Source organism: Scardinius erythrophthalmus (genome assembly GCF_964197995.2).
Source record: "Scardinius erythrophthalmus genome assembly, chromosome: 14".
In the NCBI taxonomy this organism is placed as follows: Eukaryota; Metazoa; Chordata; class Actinopteri; order Cypriniformes; family Leuciscidae; genus Scardinius; species Scardinius erythrophthalmus.
The window spans coordinates 6,955,672-6,974,112 of NC_138234.1; the positions used below are offsets into that span (position 1 = coordinate 6,955,672).

At 38.2% G+C, this 18,441-nt stretch overlaps 1 protein-coding gene across 1 annotated transcript; it reads left to right on the forward strand.

Annotated features, from left to right (window-relative positions):
- The first annotated feature begins 3,103 nt into the window (after nt 1–3,103).
- On the forward strand, nt 3,104–17,062 carry LOC308702291 (CD48 antigen-like). Its single transcript, XM_081385002.1, has 6 exons — nt 3,104–3,256; nt 3,984–4,331; nt 4,555–4,851; nt 7,244–7,354; nt 9,992–10,059; nt 16,173–17,062. Exons 1-6 carry the CDS (start codon nt 3,199–3,201, stop codon nt 16,218–16,220), a joined length of 930 nt encoding a protein of 309 aa, XP_081241128.1. The 5' UTR covers nt 3,104–3,198; the 3' UTR covers nt 16,221–17,062.
- Nucleotides 17,063–18,441: the final 1,379 nt, after the last annotated feature.

Consider the following 18,441-nt stretch of genomic DNA (forward strand, 5'->3'; position numbering starts at 1 on the left):
AGTGACTGGTGAATGAGTGAAAGTAAATCACTTTGTTAATGTAATGCAGTAATGTGAGCTTTAACACTTTAACTTTGACAGCCCTAATAACATATACGATGTAAAGAAACATATATAGTTAACAACATTGGGTTTTGTTGTTTTAATTCACCAACCTCTTATATTCGTTGAAACAGTTGAGACTCATGAAGAAGAAATCACTTACGCCGAGCCAAAGTTCTACAAAAGAAAAGCACAGAAAACAGTAAGATCATTTATTACTAATGTCTGTGTATGATTTCAGCAGTGAATGCACTTGTGTGTGATAGATCAATATTGTTAGGGGTTAACAGTGTAGGACCAAAGGACCAGATGTTTGAAAGAAGATCCGGAGTCAGAATTATAAAAAAATTGAAGAAAAGTTTTACTGAAGATAGTTTGCAGTTTCATCAGCAGAAGTCAGCTTTAAGACTCACACAGGAGTTCGTAGGCCCGCCCCCCTTACAGTTACAAAGATCACAGCAGTTATACCATTTCCAAGGTCTAAGCTACGTCCTTGCTTACAGGTGAATGATGCTGATTGGCTAAGAAATTGATAAACACAGTAATTTTCCACACATATACAGACTGAAGCATATCTCCATTATGCAGCTGAAATTCGGACCCTGAAGTTAGGCACGTCGTGACCTTCCAGGTCGCAAATTTGGGTTGCTGGGTGCCAGCATGTCTCGAACAACAACTCAGTCAATCTCCAACAATGCCAGTGGTTCCTTAACCTGTAAGCAAGAAGACTAACACACACACCAACACACAGCTTTTCCAAGGTTGGATTTGGCCAGGCTCTAACTATAAACAGGAGTCTCGTCTTAACCTTTTACCTTTAAAATAACCTTAACCTTTTATTTTACCTTAAATTTCATCAAATAAGACATCACACACATCAAACTAGCGCCATCTAGTGTCCAAAATAGACTATATAAATTCACATTATAAATTCACTCACTGGACACTTTATTATTTAAACCTTGTTAGTAGCAGGTTTGACCCTCTTTTGCCTTCATAAATGCCTTAATTCTTCCTGGCACATCATACTGGGACGTTATCTATAAGCTCCTGCTATTGATGAGAGGGACCAGGGGCTTGTTATCCGTCACCAGCTTATATACGCAGTATTTTTCAAACTTCTCACATGCCCACACGCTGACCACACACTTCTCGATCTGCGCATATCGAGTTTCTGCATCAGTGAGCCGTATGCTACGGTGTGACTTTTTTTCCCCACACTAACATAAAAAAAAATATCATTCTAATAATTTTTTTTTTTTTTTTAGATCTAGAAAGTGTTGACAACTGTATAAAGTTTCATGCCATTTAGACAAATATATTTTTTTTGTTTTTCATTTTTAGCAAACGTCTTTTGGGGTCACAAGACCCCGAACATTTAGTATTTTGACGGTCAGTTTTGAGTGTGACATGCTCACCAAATGCATCATAGCGTTCAGAAGCTACGTACGCCTCCTCCACTCTCCTTACTAGGTTCCTGTCAGCTGATAGAGACTGACTAAGCCGGTTATTCACGTTATATCCACGGACCACATAGGCAGAGAATGGGAATGACTTTCCCCCAGGGCTATCCAATGTGACATTAGCTGGCTCTAGTGTCTTTACTGGGACCAGTGCAGTGAAAGTCTCTTCTGCATGATGTTTACGTCAGTCCCAGTCTCTATTTTGAATCTTACAGGGGTCGCCCCAATCAGGAGCGGCACCATCCACTGCTCTTCTAGTTCATTTACATTACAAACTGGGCCCAAAAAGTACAAAGGGTTGGTCAAAACATTCTGTGACTTCTCTTACTGACCTGTTTTAGCGACATACTCTGGTCCAGTGTCCAGTTTTGTGGCATTCGTGACACCAATAAGGCATATTGTTAAAGCATTGCAATAATCTAGCCTTGGGGTCATGATTGCATGAGTTAACTTTTCTGCATTTGACAGTGATAGCATATGTTGTAATTGAGTATTTAAGATTTAAAAAGCAGTATTACAAATGCCAGAAATGTGGCTTTTTTGCTATCAGAGATCACTTCTACACTTTGGTAGAAAATCTACACATTTCAGTTTCTTCAGAAGAAAAGACCAAGAAAAACTGTATGTTTGCATTAAAGGAGCTGTATGTAAGAAATCTATTTCAATTAATCATAAAATGGCCCTGATATGTCACTAGACATTAAGAAATCATGTTCATTTCAAATACTTATATCACTGACAACAGTAGTCCGGCCAGGATACTGTCATTTAAAAGTGAAGTTGCAGCCCTCAACTGATGTTGATGTTGTCATGTTGTGTTTTGGCCTGAAGCTCCACCCTCCACCTATCTACCAATCACGAAGTCAGTAGTGTTTCGGCATCGGGTTGCCAGCTCTGCTCTAGTTACCACAGCTGCAGCAACAAACGTTTGTGCTGGATCCTGCAGCATATCTGGCAACCTTGAGTCAGGGGGAGGGGGAGGGGATACACCGCTCTATACAGTAATTTGAAAGTGATTGCAGTACCAGTTTTGGCCACAGTCTTACATACTCACTCAGTCTTTAATGTTCATTGATGAATTTTGTTGTAACAACACAGGCAGACATTATACATGTGATTAAGTGGGTTTTGTGTCAAAATGGACGCTGCAGTGGTTTACCTCTTTGTTTTATCAGTACAAACATCTGTGTGTCTGGTTTGATCTGTCGGTGGATAAACAGCTTCTGCTGGATGTTTGTCGTCTCTGTGTGTGTCAGTAGTTTGTTGGCTGAAGCGTTTCTTCATTTTCTCTCCTGCTAATAAGAAGCTCACAATCTTCCACTCCACACAAAACATCTTTACACTGAAATAAAGTGAATCCATCAACAGTCAAATAAGAGTCACAGGTCAGAGGTCAAATATGATTGACAGCTCACAGCACTAAATAACACACCAGTAGATACAGATATCTAATCCAATATTTCACTCTTCTGCTATTAGTTTTCATTCAGGGCCAGAATTCATTTGAAAATGTAAGATCAGCAAAAGCTTGTTGATTTTCGTGACGTTAAAGGAGACGGATGTGTGAGCGGAAACTGACTGAGGTTGGGGGAGGATTCACACACAACCAGATACATATCTCAGTTCAGTCTTTCAGATCAATCTGAGTGTTTCAGACATTAAGAGTTACTATCGTGGGCTTTTCAGTGAACCGATGAAGAAAATGTTTCTCAAATTAGTTTTGCTCTGTTTGTGTTTGTGGCGTCTGGATGGTGAGTTTTAAAACATTATTTATGTTTCTGTTTTGATGTGATGTTTTGATTACTGGTTTAATTAGTTAGAGAAGATTATCATTCACTGTTAGTGTCAGCAACGCTGGCTGTAGTGAAGCGCACGACTCAGGAAATAACTCAAAGAACAGTCTTTAATCTAATAATCCACACAATACACAGGAGAATCATGAGGAGAAACACAACCACGTAACGTAGACAATACCGGACGATGAACTGAACAGAACTCAGGGTTTAAATAACAAGTAAAGGAGATATTCAGAAGAACAGAAACAGGTCTGGGATTAATGAACTAATGATAGAGAACACAGGCAAATGGAAACAGAGAGAAAACTAAACCTAAACAGAACAAACATGTTACAGTTAGTCTCATATAGAAATAATTAAACTAATTTTTACTGTCAGATCAAGTTTGAATTCAGCTCTAAACTCAATTGTTATGGATTGATTAAATAATATCATATAAATATGAAGCTCATATAATCAACAGCATTAGTTTTAGTGTGACATTAAACATTAAAGTAAAATAGTTTTAGTTGTTGTTCCATATATAAATAAATTTTTCTCTTCATTCATCATTTTTTGTCTTTACTGCTGCAGAATATTATTAATTTCACATTTAAATGAATACAAGTTTTTTAGTGAAGCTTCATCAAACCAACATCAAGTGATTTTAAAGCTTTAATCTGTGAAAAACTCTGTTCTTCAGGAGAGTCTGGTGATGATGAAGTGAAGTTTGTGTCAGTGAGTGAGGAGGGTAAAGTGTCAGTGACTGAGGGAGATTCAGTCTCTCTAAACTCTGATCTTACTGAAATGAAGGATGATGATGTGATTCAGTGGAGGTTTGGAGATGAAAACACTTTAATAGCTGAAATCAATAAACGGGCCGACAGAATCACTGTATATGATGATGTTCTTGATGGGAGATTCAGAGACAGACTGAAGCTGGACAAACACACTGGATCTCTGACCATCACAAACACCAGAACTGAACATGATGGAGATTATGAACTTCAGATCAACAGTGAGATCAAGCCTTTTACTCTGATTGTCTATGGTGAGTTAAATATCACTTGTATATCATTTTGGTGTCAACATGTTGGTTTATTGTTAAAATGACTAATTTGCCTAATTTGTTTTACATTTATAACATCTAGGTATATATTTAACTCTCTATATTAGATTTTTTAAAATGCTCTACTTTTGATCATTTTGGTTTCTTCGTCTGATTGAATATCTTCATTCATCCACATTTGTCTTTATTCTCTCGTGTTTTCCAGCTCGTCTGCCTGTTCCTGTCATCAGCAGTAACTCTTCACACTGTTCTTCATCATCATCTTCATCATCATGTTCATTGGTGTGTTCATCAGTGGTGAATGTGAGTCATGTGACTCTCTCCTGGTACAAAGGAATCAGTGTATTGTCCAGCATCAGTGCGTCTGATCTCAGCATCAGTCTCTCTCTACCTCTGGAGGTGGAATATCAGGATAAAAACACCTACAGCTGTGTGCTGAACAATCCCATCAGCAACCAGACCACACATCTGGACATCAACACACTCTGTCACACATGTGCAGGTACCACAGCGCTGATATTAGTGTTAAGTTATTGAGTTGATTATAAAGACTTTCAGGGGGTTCAATTGGCCAGCAGCCATATCACCCTGTAGCCCAAGACTGGTTGCCCACTGAAGCTAAGCAGGGTGCTAGTTCAGAGCCAGAGCTTGTTCGGAGTTGGTTCGACTGATGAGCTTTCTAAGAATCGGTTTGCCTCTCCACAGGCCAGAGAGCCAGATCTTACGTCACTGTATACATCTCATGTTGCCCAGCAACGCTAGCGCGGCAGCGCCAAACACAAACACATCAGGCTTGTTCGAGATGGTTCGGCTTCTCACAGACTGATCGGCGCGTGACATCAAAGCACTGCGAAAACGATCCAAAAGCACAAGGAGTCGTATGCTCTCCAAACACTCCCGCAGCTTCGATCGGTCCATGCCGCTACGATGCATCTCGAACAAGCCTTCCATCAACAATGGTGGTCGTTGATGCTCAAGGCTTTACGAACCTACATTGGCATCCAAACACGGCAAATCCAACGCGTTCGTGCAGCTCGCCGTAACTTGGATAGAAGTAGATTACAATCGAGCTGCCATTAGCTCAATTAGCTGCTATTTAAAAAAAAAAATTCTGTTCGTCTTGTTGGTCACAGTAACCCCGCCACCAGCCCCTGATGCAAGCTGTTCTTACTTCTAGCCCAGCAAAGATTTGGTGCACTTTTCCTGGTTCAGAGTTGGTGCTTTGGGTGTCAGAAAACAAATAACCAATTTGAAACTAGGCTCTGGCTCCGAAACAGCTCCAACACCGCCTTGGTGGAAAGAAGCTAAGCAAGGTTTATCCTGGTCAGTGCCTGAATGGGAGACTCCTGTGAAAACTAGGTTGCTGCTGGAAGAGGTGTTAGTAAGGCCAGCAGGGGGTGCTCATCCTGTGGTCTGTGTGGGTCCTAACACCCCAGTAAAGTGACGGGGACACTATGAGCACCGTCCTTCGGATGAGACGTTAAACCGCATCATACTAGTGGATGCTACACACTGGTGGTGTTGAGGAGAGACCCCATGATATGATTGTAAAGCGCTTTGGGTGTACAGTAGTTCATATGAAAGCGCTACATTCATTCATTCATTGGTGATAGAACCAATATTCAGTATTTTATTGCTTAAAAAATACATTGATTCCTAATTGTTGAACTATGTTCCTTCTTTTATTTTTACTCAACACTTCACACACAGGATTCTTCTCCAGCTCCATGTTTCGAAACAAATGAATCTTCCTTCAGTCTTGTTTATTCATCCAGCTTTTGTAAACGTTGTTAACAACCAAGAATATGAGGGTCTAAACTAGTCTCATCTTCGTCAACAAACTGATGTTTTTGCTTTTGAATATTTTGCCCACCGCCAAATGATGTAATATTTCTTGAGTTCTAGTTGAGTCAGTGGTCACAAGGGCACCTGAACGGTTCATACGCGAAACAATCTCAATTTCTTCTCTTGAGTTTCCTCAGCAGATGTTACTGATCTTCCTTTTTATTCAGTGTTGTGTCGTCAGTGTTACGAAACTGCTCTGAAACACGGGTAGAGGATCCAAACGCAGCTTTTATTGGGGAATTCCAGAATCGTACAGGCAATTGCTGCTTGCAAATGGACTCTTTTGAGGAGACCGTTGATTTCCATTAATGTGTTGCCCTAATTCCACTGCATGCTCACTTTTGCAGATATCCAAGGTAAATCATCAACACTATCATCCCTTACATGTGTTCGATTTAACATAATCAGCTAAAACGCATACGCAGGTCACTTTACTTGCTGAACAAGTGCACACCCGAGTCTGTGTTGCTTTCACATTCATGCAAACCGCGGCACGGTTCGAGAACAACCGAACTCAGACCACCTCCTCCAGGTAGTCTCGGGTTCGGCACCCCAGTGTGCACTCAGGTCCGCATGACAGCGTTCACATTAGCGAGTTTTCATGCGAATCGTGCCCTGTTCCGAACTAAACTGCCAGTGTGAAAGCACCCTGAGTAAACCAAGTATTTATAGACAGAGTTAACAAGGGTAAATGAGAAACAGCTGTAACTAATCAGGGATAATGAGTCTAGGTTAAAGGATTCTGGGAAATGTAGTTCATGGTGGAATGACACTGGTCTGGGGAGGAGCGCCCTCTGGTGGATATCCTGGGCACTCCAGCTGGTGATCGTAACAGTCGGCATACCTCAGATTGTTTATCATATTTATATACATACATATACATCATCACCACCTTTTCAGTCTGAAATGAAACAAATTTGATTTTTACTGTAACTCACACTAGAATGGAATAGACTAGAAACTTTAAATTGAATTTAAATGCAAAGCATCAAAATACTAACTGTGAAGTTCTCTTATCACTAGCTGACACTAATAACTGTTTCTCTCAGTGTCTACAATAGTGCTGATCTCTGCTGCTGCCGCTGGATCTCTGATGATTGTTTCTGCAGTCGTTGGGATCTTCTGCATCTGCAAGAAATGTAGAAAAACTGATCAAGAAGGCAAGTGTTGAATTATAAACAGCTATTAAATTTGTAAAAGTAATAAGTGTTATATCAAATAATAATATTCTTAAATAGTGTAGTTTAATTTAACCCTCATGTTGTGTTGCGGTGATTTTGACCAAGAGAGAATTTTCTTTTTCCTGAAAATGTTAATGTTACTGCATTGGACTAAAACTTACTGACTTTGCTCACACACAGGGTACAACAACCCTAACCCATAATCTTTGTACTTGTTACACTTATGGTGTTCCTTGTCAAAGATGACGACCTCCTAAAATGTTAAAGGTACAGTGGAGGATCTTCCCGAATTTTAGAAAAGAACCGCCCTCTCCACTTTTTGAAAAAATGCACATGCGCAACACTCTACCTGCTCCCGAGAGGGAATGCCTATTAAACGTGTGCGAGAGAGCATGCACGAGCCTAGTTCTCCTCGTGCACGCTCTGTTTACAAGTTTCTGTCGGGATCGCTCATACAAGATTACTTTCCAAAAGAAGATTTGCACTTTTTCCACTATGTCAGACTCGCCATGACTAATCATAGCTTACATTAACTTTTACTAGCAGTGATTTTAAATGGATTTCTCCAAATAGCATGCCAAACTTTACCTGTCGAGAAGAAACGTCGCGACTGAGGCATCAGTGGGAAGCCCAACCTGTGCTTTCAGCGCACGCCAGCGTGTAAAAAATTCTCCCAAAAACACTCTGGTCTTGTTTCTTTCTTCAGAGGCCTTTCTCTTCTTGTCATACAATTCGTAGACACTTTTTCTCTTGCGACCCTCAGACATTTTGAAAAAACCCGGTGAGAACGGCGAGCTTCAATGTAATGGCTGAAACCGTAGCTAACCACACATAATACACCTGAAAGTGCGCATGCGCAGAAAGTGAAAACTACAATGAGCACGTGTGACGGCCTTACATAAACATATCACCAGAATGATTGACAATTAGGAGGACCAATAGTCTTGATGATCCACCCGGAAAAAGAAAATCCTCCACTATACCTTTAATATTTTCTCTTTATGCTATATTATTACAAACATAGGATTCAAAGTAGTTTTCTTTCAGTTAGCACAGGTTTTGTATTTCTTTTTGGAACAGGTTGATCGTAGGCCTCATTGATCTGCTGAGTGACCAATGCCAACATTATCCATAAATAATGCTTTTTTCCCTCAAATACTGAGGTTCATAAGCTCAGATCAATGGCCGCTTTCCGACCAGAGGAACCTTTTCACAGTTCCTAGAACTATTGGCTAAAGTACCCGGATGTTCCTGCGGTGCGAACACGCCGACTAGGAACGATTTTAGTTCTAGGAACTCCATTTGTAGGAACTAATTTAGGTCCTACTTCAGAGTAGGGCCTAAATCAGTACTATAGGAATTACCCGTGACGTTAGTGTACGCTGATGACCGAACGCACGCAAAACACTAAAACAGTGTTTTTAAAACAGCTAGAATGTAAACACACAGATTATAGCCTATATATTTACTCCAGAAACTAACTATACAAACATGGAAAACAGTGATAGATGGGCATCTAAACCTTTATGCTGAAGAGAAAATCCAACGCAACTTTGAGGGGACCAAGTCAAACATGATTATGTATTTCTGCTCAGCTAGCAACACAGGACATCAACCACACGGCATAGGCTAATAACCTTTTTTCATATAATGTCTACTTTCTATAACAGTTCTATCTAATAACATGTTAAACAGTACTGTTAGACAGATCGCTAACTAATGAACACAGAGAATGCGAGCATTGTTTGCTCTGGCGTTCTCAGCGCCGCCAAAATAAAAGTCTGTCGCTCCGTCAAAATAAAAGTCGCCGTGCTTGCGTCACTCCCTTACCCCTCCTACCAGTTCCTATGGCCACTTGGCCAGTGCGAACGCAAACAGCGAAACCGAGTTTGGGGGAGAGTAGTTCCTAGAACTGTTTAGAAGTGGACAGTTCCTATAACTACTTGGTCGGAAAGCGGCTAATGAGGCATACGACCATTCAGTTTAAAAAATAAATACTAAACCTGTGCTAACTGAAAGAAAACAAGTTGACAAGAAGATTGAATCCAATATTTGCTGGTAATACAGCATAATAAGAGATTGACAAGCAATTTTTATTAGGCCGGTCATTTTTGACTAGGAACATCAAATTAGGTAAAGGATTTTCTGCACAGCAAAATAAATCAAGTCATCTTTATTTTTATAGCGCTTTATACAATACAGATTGTTTCAAAACAGCAAGGGTTAATGGAAAGATCACTGAAAAATATGTGTAGATATTTGGTTTAGCAGTTATATAGTGATGCTGGGCATTTCACCTGAGCTTCAATTACAATTTAATGTCATCATAGAAAAAAACAAGTTAATTACTTTAATTGAACATTTTTCTGGGTTTGAATTATCTGCAAAGAAGGTCTTTCTGAATGAATGTTCAAACGTGACCCTGCTAGTGACCCGTGAGTGAGTGAAAGTGAATCGATTTGTTAATGTAATGCAGCAATGTGAGCTTTAACACTTTAACTTTAAAAGCCCTATTAACATATTATGTTTTATAGAAACATATATAGTTAACAACATTGAGTTTTTTTGTTTTAATCCACCTGTTTATTATATTACATCTTATTATCATTGAAACAGTTGAGACTCATGAAGAAGAAATCACTTACGCCAAGCCAAAGTTCTACCAAAGAAAAGCACAGAAATCGGTAAGATCATTTAATACTAACAGTGGTGGACGAAGTACACATACCATGTACTTGAGTTAAAGTAAAGATACTCAAGGTAAAATATTACTCAAGTAAAAGTAGAAGTGCTGCCTTTAAACATTCACTTGAGTAAAAGTACAAAAGTATTTGCCTTCAAATGTACTTAAGTATCCAAGTACACTGTAAAAACTAAAGGAGCCTCAAATATCCTGTCGGATACTCAAGGAACTTCAAAATGTAATTTAGGTGCCTCAAAGCTCTTTCTCCTATAGTAGGGTTACTGGAGGAGCACTGACAATCTTTGAGGTTCTTGCTGGAACTTATGGGATCCTTTAAGCACTTTGTATTTAGTTCAGAGGTTCTGGAGTCACCTTTTCATTACCATGAGACCTCGAAGTGCTTTGGGGGATAATAGAGGAACTTGAATGCGATAGAAGGGTTATTGGAAGATCTTTTAACATTTAAGTGGTTCCTGGAAGATCTCTTATGTTAAAGCCAGCATCTGGAGGAACCCAATGGTTCTGTGAGGCCAGAATAAGATTATTATTATCCTATTATTATTATTATAGGCTATACTTAAGTTTTATTCAGTAGGTTATAGCCTACATACCCAGGTGAAAAAGACGTACTATTAAATGTATTAAAAATGTACTTGAGTGTGTTTTTAGTAGACCTACAATACAAATATACTTTAATGCATTTAGGCTACATTTAACAGTAGCCTACGTCTTTCAGCTTACATTTATTTAGTAGGCCTATAGGCCTATTTTATTAAATAATTTAAACCTTAAACAACAACACAAAATAATAATAATAATAATAATAATATGAAGAAGAAGAACCAGGAGGAAAGGGGTTTTATTCTGTTTTATTTTATTCGAAACTGCTGCTATTCCTCTGCTGTCGTTGCTTCAGTGATGCTCGCGCTGCTCGCGCGCAACAAAGCTCAGCTGATCGACGTCATCGGGTTTGAACTTTGAAAGTAACGGCTCTCCTCATCAAAGCTTCCGCCGTTTGTTCGGCTCTCCATTACAAGGTTTGTAAACTCGCCAAATATATATAAATACAGAGTATACTCACTATATATTCAAACACACATATGTAAACTAAATTTATTATACATTACTACGTTTGTACAGTGTTTACCACTCGTTTATTGCACAGTATCTGGTATGAAGGTTTTAGCCGCGATGTTAACGTTAACTACGTTGATCTAACCTTAATGAACAGATGGAAATTATTGACTTATTGTCTTAGATTGATTTAGTCATTCAGTTCAACATATTCCTTACAATTGTGTCGTCAAATTGCTGATATAGCCTAATTTAGCTGATTCCTGCTGTCATCACTGGCATTTGTTATGAATAACAAAAGCAGGTTTATATTTGGTCTGTTTTTGTTTAGCCTTACTTTAACTTACTACAGGTGTCCTCATTCTCTCAAATACCATTTTAAAGCCATTTATGGTCAATACATATTTTGCTTTGTTCTTTTGTTTCCCCAGAACAACCAGTACATTTCTAAAATAATCTGAACATTTCAGTGGCAACATTGAATTACAGTAAGTTACCTGCACCACATGCAGTACTTTATTACTATGAACTTTCTCTGTGTGAAATTGTTTGACTGTGTACTTTTGTTTTTTAATCAGTTTTTCTCTGAAAATCTTCCCTCATGCTCTCAAATCTCATTCATGTATACCCAGAAAAATAATATCACATGTTTGGTTCACAAATAATGCTATGCATTTTTCCTTATATCTTTATCATTTGCATTTGAATATAGCCTAAGACATTTTAACTCTGAATTATAACTTCAAGTTTGTTCTTTTTCTAAAAAAAAAAAGACAAAACTATTATATGGCTCCAGAAGACTTACAACACAACCCATAACACATGAGTTGTGAACTCATTGATTATTTTTAGGATCTTTTCTGGGACATTTTTGGAGCTTAACCATTTTTATATAAATCGTTGTATTGAATTGAACTAGACAAGTGTACATAAGAATGGTTTCATAAATGATTTACAAATTTTTTTCTGCTTGTGTTTAATGCAGTGAAAGTGAATGGTGACTGGGGTTATGCCTGAGATCTGCTTTTGGGTTCCACAGACAGAAAGTCAAACAGGTTTGGAACGTCACAAGGCTGAGGAAATTATTTAAATTTCACAACTATCACTTTAATAACCTTACTAACAGTACATTTTGTACTTTGCAGGGATCTCGGTAAGCTGAAATACAAGTTTGATCAAGAATAAAAATCCTCCTGTAGACCTGAAAATCACTGAAGTGTCTGGACCATCCACCAGAAAAGAGGAAAAACAAACGGAAAACGAATCTGCTGTACCTTTTCACTTTTCCAACTCTTTACCTCACACCAACTTGGTCCCATAGTGACATTTTTGACCACAAACGAAATTGCTGATCGTGTGGATTCTTATTGAAATGACTGAATTCACCAGTGAACATTCACAGAACAACAGATCATTTTACTGCACCTTTAATACTGTTTCCAGGTCGAAGCCTCTACTTCCTCTATCTTGCTTCATGAGAATACACAACAACCATTTATGAACACTGTTGATTCAAGTCACACATTTAAGCTTTTCAAAAGCCATAGTGTACATTACAGTCTCCAGTCAAACGGCATCCCAGACTTCAACATTTTATGATTCAAAATAGCTGAATAACTAACCATCTGAGATTTCGGTATAGAGATAAAGGTTAGGATTATAATTTTCAGGAATATTACAGCACAATGAGTGCATATTAGCACTGTTTGTTTTTGGCATCTGATAAAGCTTTTGGACTTGGAAACAGTGATGTCAGACTTATCATCGGACTGAAACACAAATGTTTTAAAGTTAAGTGAAGATGGACATTTTTAATTAGTCAAATGTACAGTATATTTTTTTTTACATTGTTTTATTTCATGGAATATATGTGTTTCCATGCATTTTGTTGAGATGTCTTTTCTTGTTTATCTATTGTATGGTTGATTATTCATGTTGCTTATGTATTATATTTTTTGTGTATTCATTGATATTAATTGTTAGCTTTTTTTCCCATGTACATGGAAGTGTATGTATAAAAATGAATATCAAATATGTAATAAACAATTCTTATTTTGTATTTGGTTCAATTTGTTTATTATAATAGAAGTCAAAGGTAACCATAGTAACAACATGAAATTAAATATTTAAAAAAAAATGAAATTTGGTTCCTGGAGGCACCCAAAGTGGTTCCACACAGTGCCTAATATAAGAGTTCCTCAGGAAACTTGTGTGGTTCCTCAGAGAACCGCCCCTTTTTAAAGGGTGCCTAGAGGATCTACAGACGGTTCCGCCGGTGTGGCAAAGTGAAGAACCCCAAAAGGTTCCTCCAGGCACCTTTTATTTTTACAGTGTACTATGATTTTTTTTTTTTATGGCTATAATGTCCTATTATAATTTTTGTCACAAGACTCTTGCTTAACTCAGTCTACGTGAAGACTCTAATGTCACTCTTGGCACATCAATCTATTAATAAAATGACATTAATTAGTCTATATATATATATATATATATATATATATATATATATATATATATATATATATATATATATATATATATAATTTTCTGTATTTTTCACGAGCGTCTATGGTCATAATTATAAACATCCTAATGTTATGATACATTCACATAAAACTGCACAATGCCATTATATATATATATATATATATATATATATATATATATATATATATATATATATATATACACACACACACACACACACACACACACATATATATATATATATATATACACACACACACACACATATATATATATATACACACACACACACATATATATATATATACACACACACACACACACATATATATATATATATATATATATATATATATATATATATATATATATATATATATATATATATATATATATTCTATGTTATGGGAGCAGCCAATTTCCCTCCAAAATTAAACACCAAAACGTATTAATGCAGTGTTTCTGCTACTCCCCAGAAAAAAAATGCTATTATATGCAAGTAATTTTAGTGTCAACGTAATAAGCAATGTCCATTATGCGTCAATATTTACCGATAATTGCTGCAATAATAGCTGCTGCTCTCTGCCCCGCTTAAAATCATTGGCAACGCAATTTGTTTGGAATTATTGAGAGCAACACGAATCACGTGACCGCACGGCGGCGAGATCACAGTAGGCTTGTTCGACTTGAACCGGCGCTGCACACTGCACAGACCAATCGGTGAATGACATTAAAATACCGCGAGAGCGATTAGAGAGTAGACGGCTCTGTATGCTTTTCAATCGCTCTCGCGATTTCGATCTATTATACTTTGATGTCATAAACTGATCGGTCTGTGCAGCCAAGTCGTTAAAGTCTAGTGTGTCGCAACCTCTTACTGTCTATAGAGCTGGTAAGTCCCGCCCATTCGTAAAACCCCACTGGACCTCTAGGTCAGTGGTTCTCAACTCCAGTCCACAGGACCCGCTGCTCTGCACATTTTGTATGTCTCTCTTATCTGACACACTCAGTTCAGTTCATGGAGTCTCTCCTAATGAGCTGATGATCTGATTCAGGTGTGTTAAATAAGGGAGACATACAAAATGTGCAGAGCAGTGGGTCCCGAGGACTGGAGTTGAGAACCACTGCTCTAGGTTGAAAAATCGTCAATGCAAGTGAATGTGAGAATTTCTGGTCCTGTTTGAATTGTGCCATGAATGTGAACATATGTTGTCTGTGAATTTTTTATATAATTTTTCATGTTACGAGTTTGACAGTATATTGTATGATTCTTTGGCTAGCATAACGAGAAAGACTACATGTCGCCTATGTGACGTCACCCCATAACACATTTTCCCTCCACTTGTCAAATCACGGTGCTAATGCTGCGATAATCTATGGAGACAGATCGAGATGCCTGTATGTTTTGTACCCAAATGTCACCATTCAAACAAAATGGGCTGTTCTTTCTTCAGATTCCCGTCTGATGTAATCGAAAGCAGCGAAGAGTTGTAGTCCACAAAGTGCTCTCACACAAAGTCTAACCGTATCAAACTTCTACCCGCTAAATTGTAGCATTCTTCACACGAAAAATTATATAAAAAATTCACAGACAACATATGTTCACATTCATGGCAAAATTCAAACGAGACCAGAAAATAATTATTTCTCACATTCACTTGCATTGACGATTTTTCAACCTAGAGGTCCAGTGGGGTTAGCGGAAGGGGCGGGACTTACCAGCTCTATGGTCGCAACTCTATTTATATTTAACGGCTCTGGTTCGCGCTTAGTAGATACCGCCAAGGCAGGTTCAAAACAAAGCGCGCACGTTGTAGGCTACTGTGATTGGTGGCTCATTTGACCAGTTACGTTTTTATCCACTCATAAATAAAAAGGAACGACTGATTTTGAAAATGTAGTAGAGTAAAAAGTAAGATATTTGACTTTGAAATGTAGTGGAGTTAAAGTAAAAGTCTTCCCAAATTTAAATACTTCAGTAAAGTACAGATACGCAAAAAAGTTACTTAAGTACAGTAACGAATTACATTTACTTCGTTACTGTCCACCACTGATTACTAATTCATGTCTGTGTCTCATTTCAGCAGTGAGTGCGCCTGTGTGTGATAGATCATTATACAGACAAAAACACAAAACACCACCATATTAATGTATAAAGATCAGCATTCAATGCGAGAAACATATGCCATAACACTCACAACACTCATTCTACCATCAGATCAACATTAGTTCATATTTCCAGTGTTTATAATGAGCCGCTGATGAAGTATTTCCTGTCAGTTGATGACATCACAGTCCAAATCTTCAGAGTTGCACACACTCTACGTGCTTTTGGGAAATCAACACAATTCTGTCTATATGGAATTTGTAATGTAATACATTTTTATAGCAAGTATTATTTTGCCAGTGTTAAGAAACAAACAGAAGGAAACAGTGAAAGTCTCTCACTTACAGGCCTATGGATGTGAAACACTTGAGGCTGGTTTTATATCTGCATATTGTAACATGATTTCAAGGACATGCATTTATTATTATATATTGTGTTTTTGACAGGATGATAAAGAGGAGAGTCATGTGGTGTATGCGCCGATCGCCAAGTGAAAATGATCAAACTTCAAGAACCAGACCAGCGGTGTGATCGCTTTCACAGGAACCGCTGTAGTTCCTCTCAGCTCTTTAGTTTTGAGTTTTGGGATTGCTGAAGTGTAAAGACTCACAGTCTGGCTTTAGCTTTAACAAAACAGACTTTACTGTTAAATACTGAATCTAACTGATAAACGACTCTCTCAGTTTGTGATAAAATACAATATCATATAGTCATTTCAAGTCAAATGTATTGCTTATCGCTTTTCACAATGCAAGTTTCAATGCAGCTTTACAGAAAATCATGATGTTAATGTTTATATATTCATGTCTTATAGTCACATTTATCAGATTAGAGCTGGGCGATAATATAGTTTATATTTTGTGATGATACAAGCAATCAAGCAGTTGATATTTGCTATTTTTGCTCTGCGTGAGTATACTGTATGTGTGCAAATAAAGTTGAACATGCTTATGAATCCAACTTTATATAAGAAGCTGGCCAATAATAGTTACATTTTGCCAAAAAAAAAAAAAAAAAAATCAAGCAGTTAAGATTCGATATACAAAAGCTAAAGCTATTTTTGATGTCACAACCTTTTAAGATTATATCATATCACTGTTTGTCAATGTTTAACAGTCATTTTAATAAAGCAAATGCATGATTTACTGTTGTAATATTCATGGTATTTATGGTATGTAAATGACTGATGGTTGTTAATATTTTCTTTAATTTCAGTTTGGGGGGGGTAACTAACTAGCAACATTGCTAACATATTAATGTTTATGCTACAATTAATTGTAATAAATATGCTCATATTCCATTTAATCAAAATTCAATAAATAAAAACATTTTCATCAAATTGAATACTTACATTTTTCTCATTTGCAGTTGTTTTACTGACCATGAACCTTAAATTTCATCAAATAAAACAACATCCCACTATTAACTGAGCGCCATCTAGTGTCCAACATAGATTCTTGCACAACAATAGCTTTACCTGTAAGATACACACTATGAATTCACTCACTGGACACTTTATTATGTAAACCTTGTTAGTAGCAGGTTTGACCCTCTTTTGCCTTCATAAATGCCTTAATTCTTCCTGGCACATCGTACTGGGACGTTATCTATAAGCTCCTGCTATTGATGAGAGGGACCAGGGGCTTGTTATCCGTCACCAGCTTGAACTCATCCAAGACACACAGTATTTTTCAAACTTCTCACATGCCCACACGCTGGCCACACACTCCTCGATCTGCGCATATCGACTTTCTGCATCAGTGAGCCGTATGCTAGTATGCTAGCAGTGGTCCTAGCGACATCGTAATGTACGAGGACTAGTGCCTTCATGAGCAGAGCTCTCTGATGTTTTCAAAAGCTGTCTGCTGTGAGTGTGTGTGTGTGTGTGTGTGTGTGTGTGTGTGTGTGTGTGTGTGTGTCCACATCCACATACTGTTCTGCCTGAGGAGTTCATACAGTGGCTGGTTTACTGTAGAGAGGTTGGGGATGAACCTCCACAAATAATTCACCATGCCAAGCACCCTGTTCAGTTCCTGCAGATGTTGTGGTGTTGGCAGCTGTCGGATGGCATCCATCTTATCTGGATCTATCTGCACTCCTGTCTCGTTAATAAGGTGACCCAGAACCGAATTATGTCTGTGCGTGCATGTCTCCGTGTTCAGTTTTAACCCTGTAGACGCCACTCTCTGCAGGACTTGTTCCAGACGAGGGTCATGTTGTTCCCGGGAAGACCCATAGACAAGTATGTCATTCATAAAGACCTTCAGTCCTCCAGCACTTTATGCAGCGTCTACTGCATTTTCCTCTGGAAGATCTCTGGAGCGCTCGAGATCCCGAAGGGAAGCCTCCTGAAACAACATCTCCCTTATGGTGTGGTAAAGGTGGCGAGTCTGCAGCGCTCTGGGTGGAGAGGGATCTGAGGAGGAGAACACCTTTGCTCCACTAAGCTTAGCAATAATCTCATCAGCAGTGGGTAGCACAACATGTTCTCGTTTTACTGCCTTGTTCAGTCTTTTAAGATCCATGCAGACGCGTGCTTTGCCGATCCTCTTCAGAACGGGTGCCATTGGCACACACCATTCGGTTGGTTGTGTCACACGCTCTACGACATCATTGTTCTCGATCCTCTGCAACTCTTCTTTCACCTTTTAATGCCTGGTTCAGATTACACGATTTTAGCCCGATTTTGGCACGATCCATTTGACGTAGGGTGTC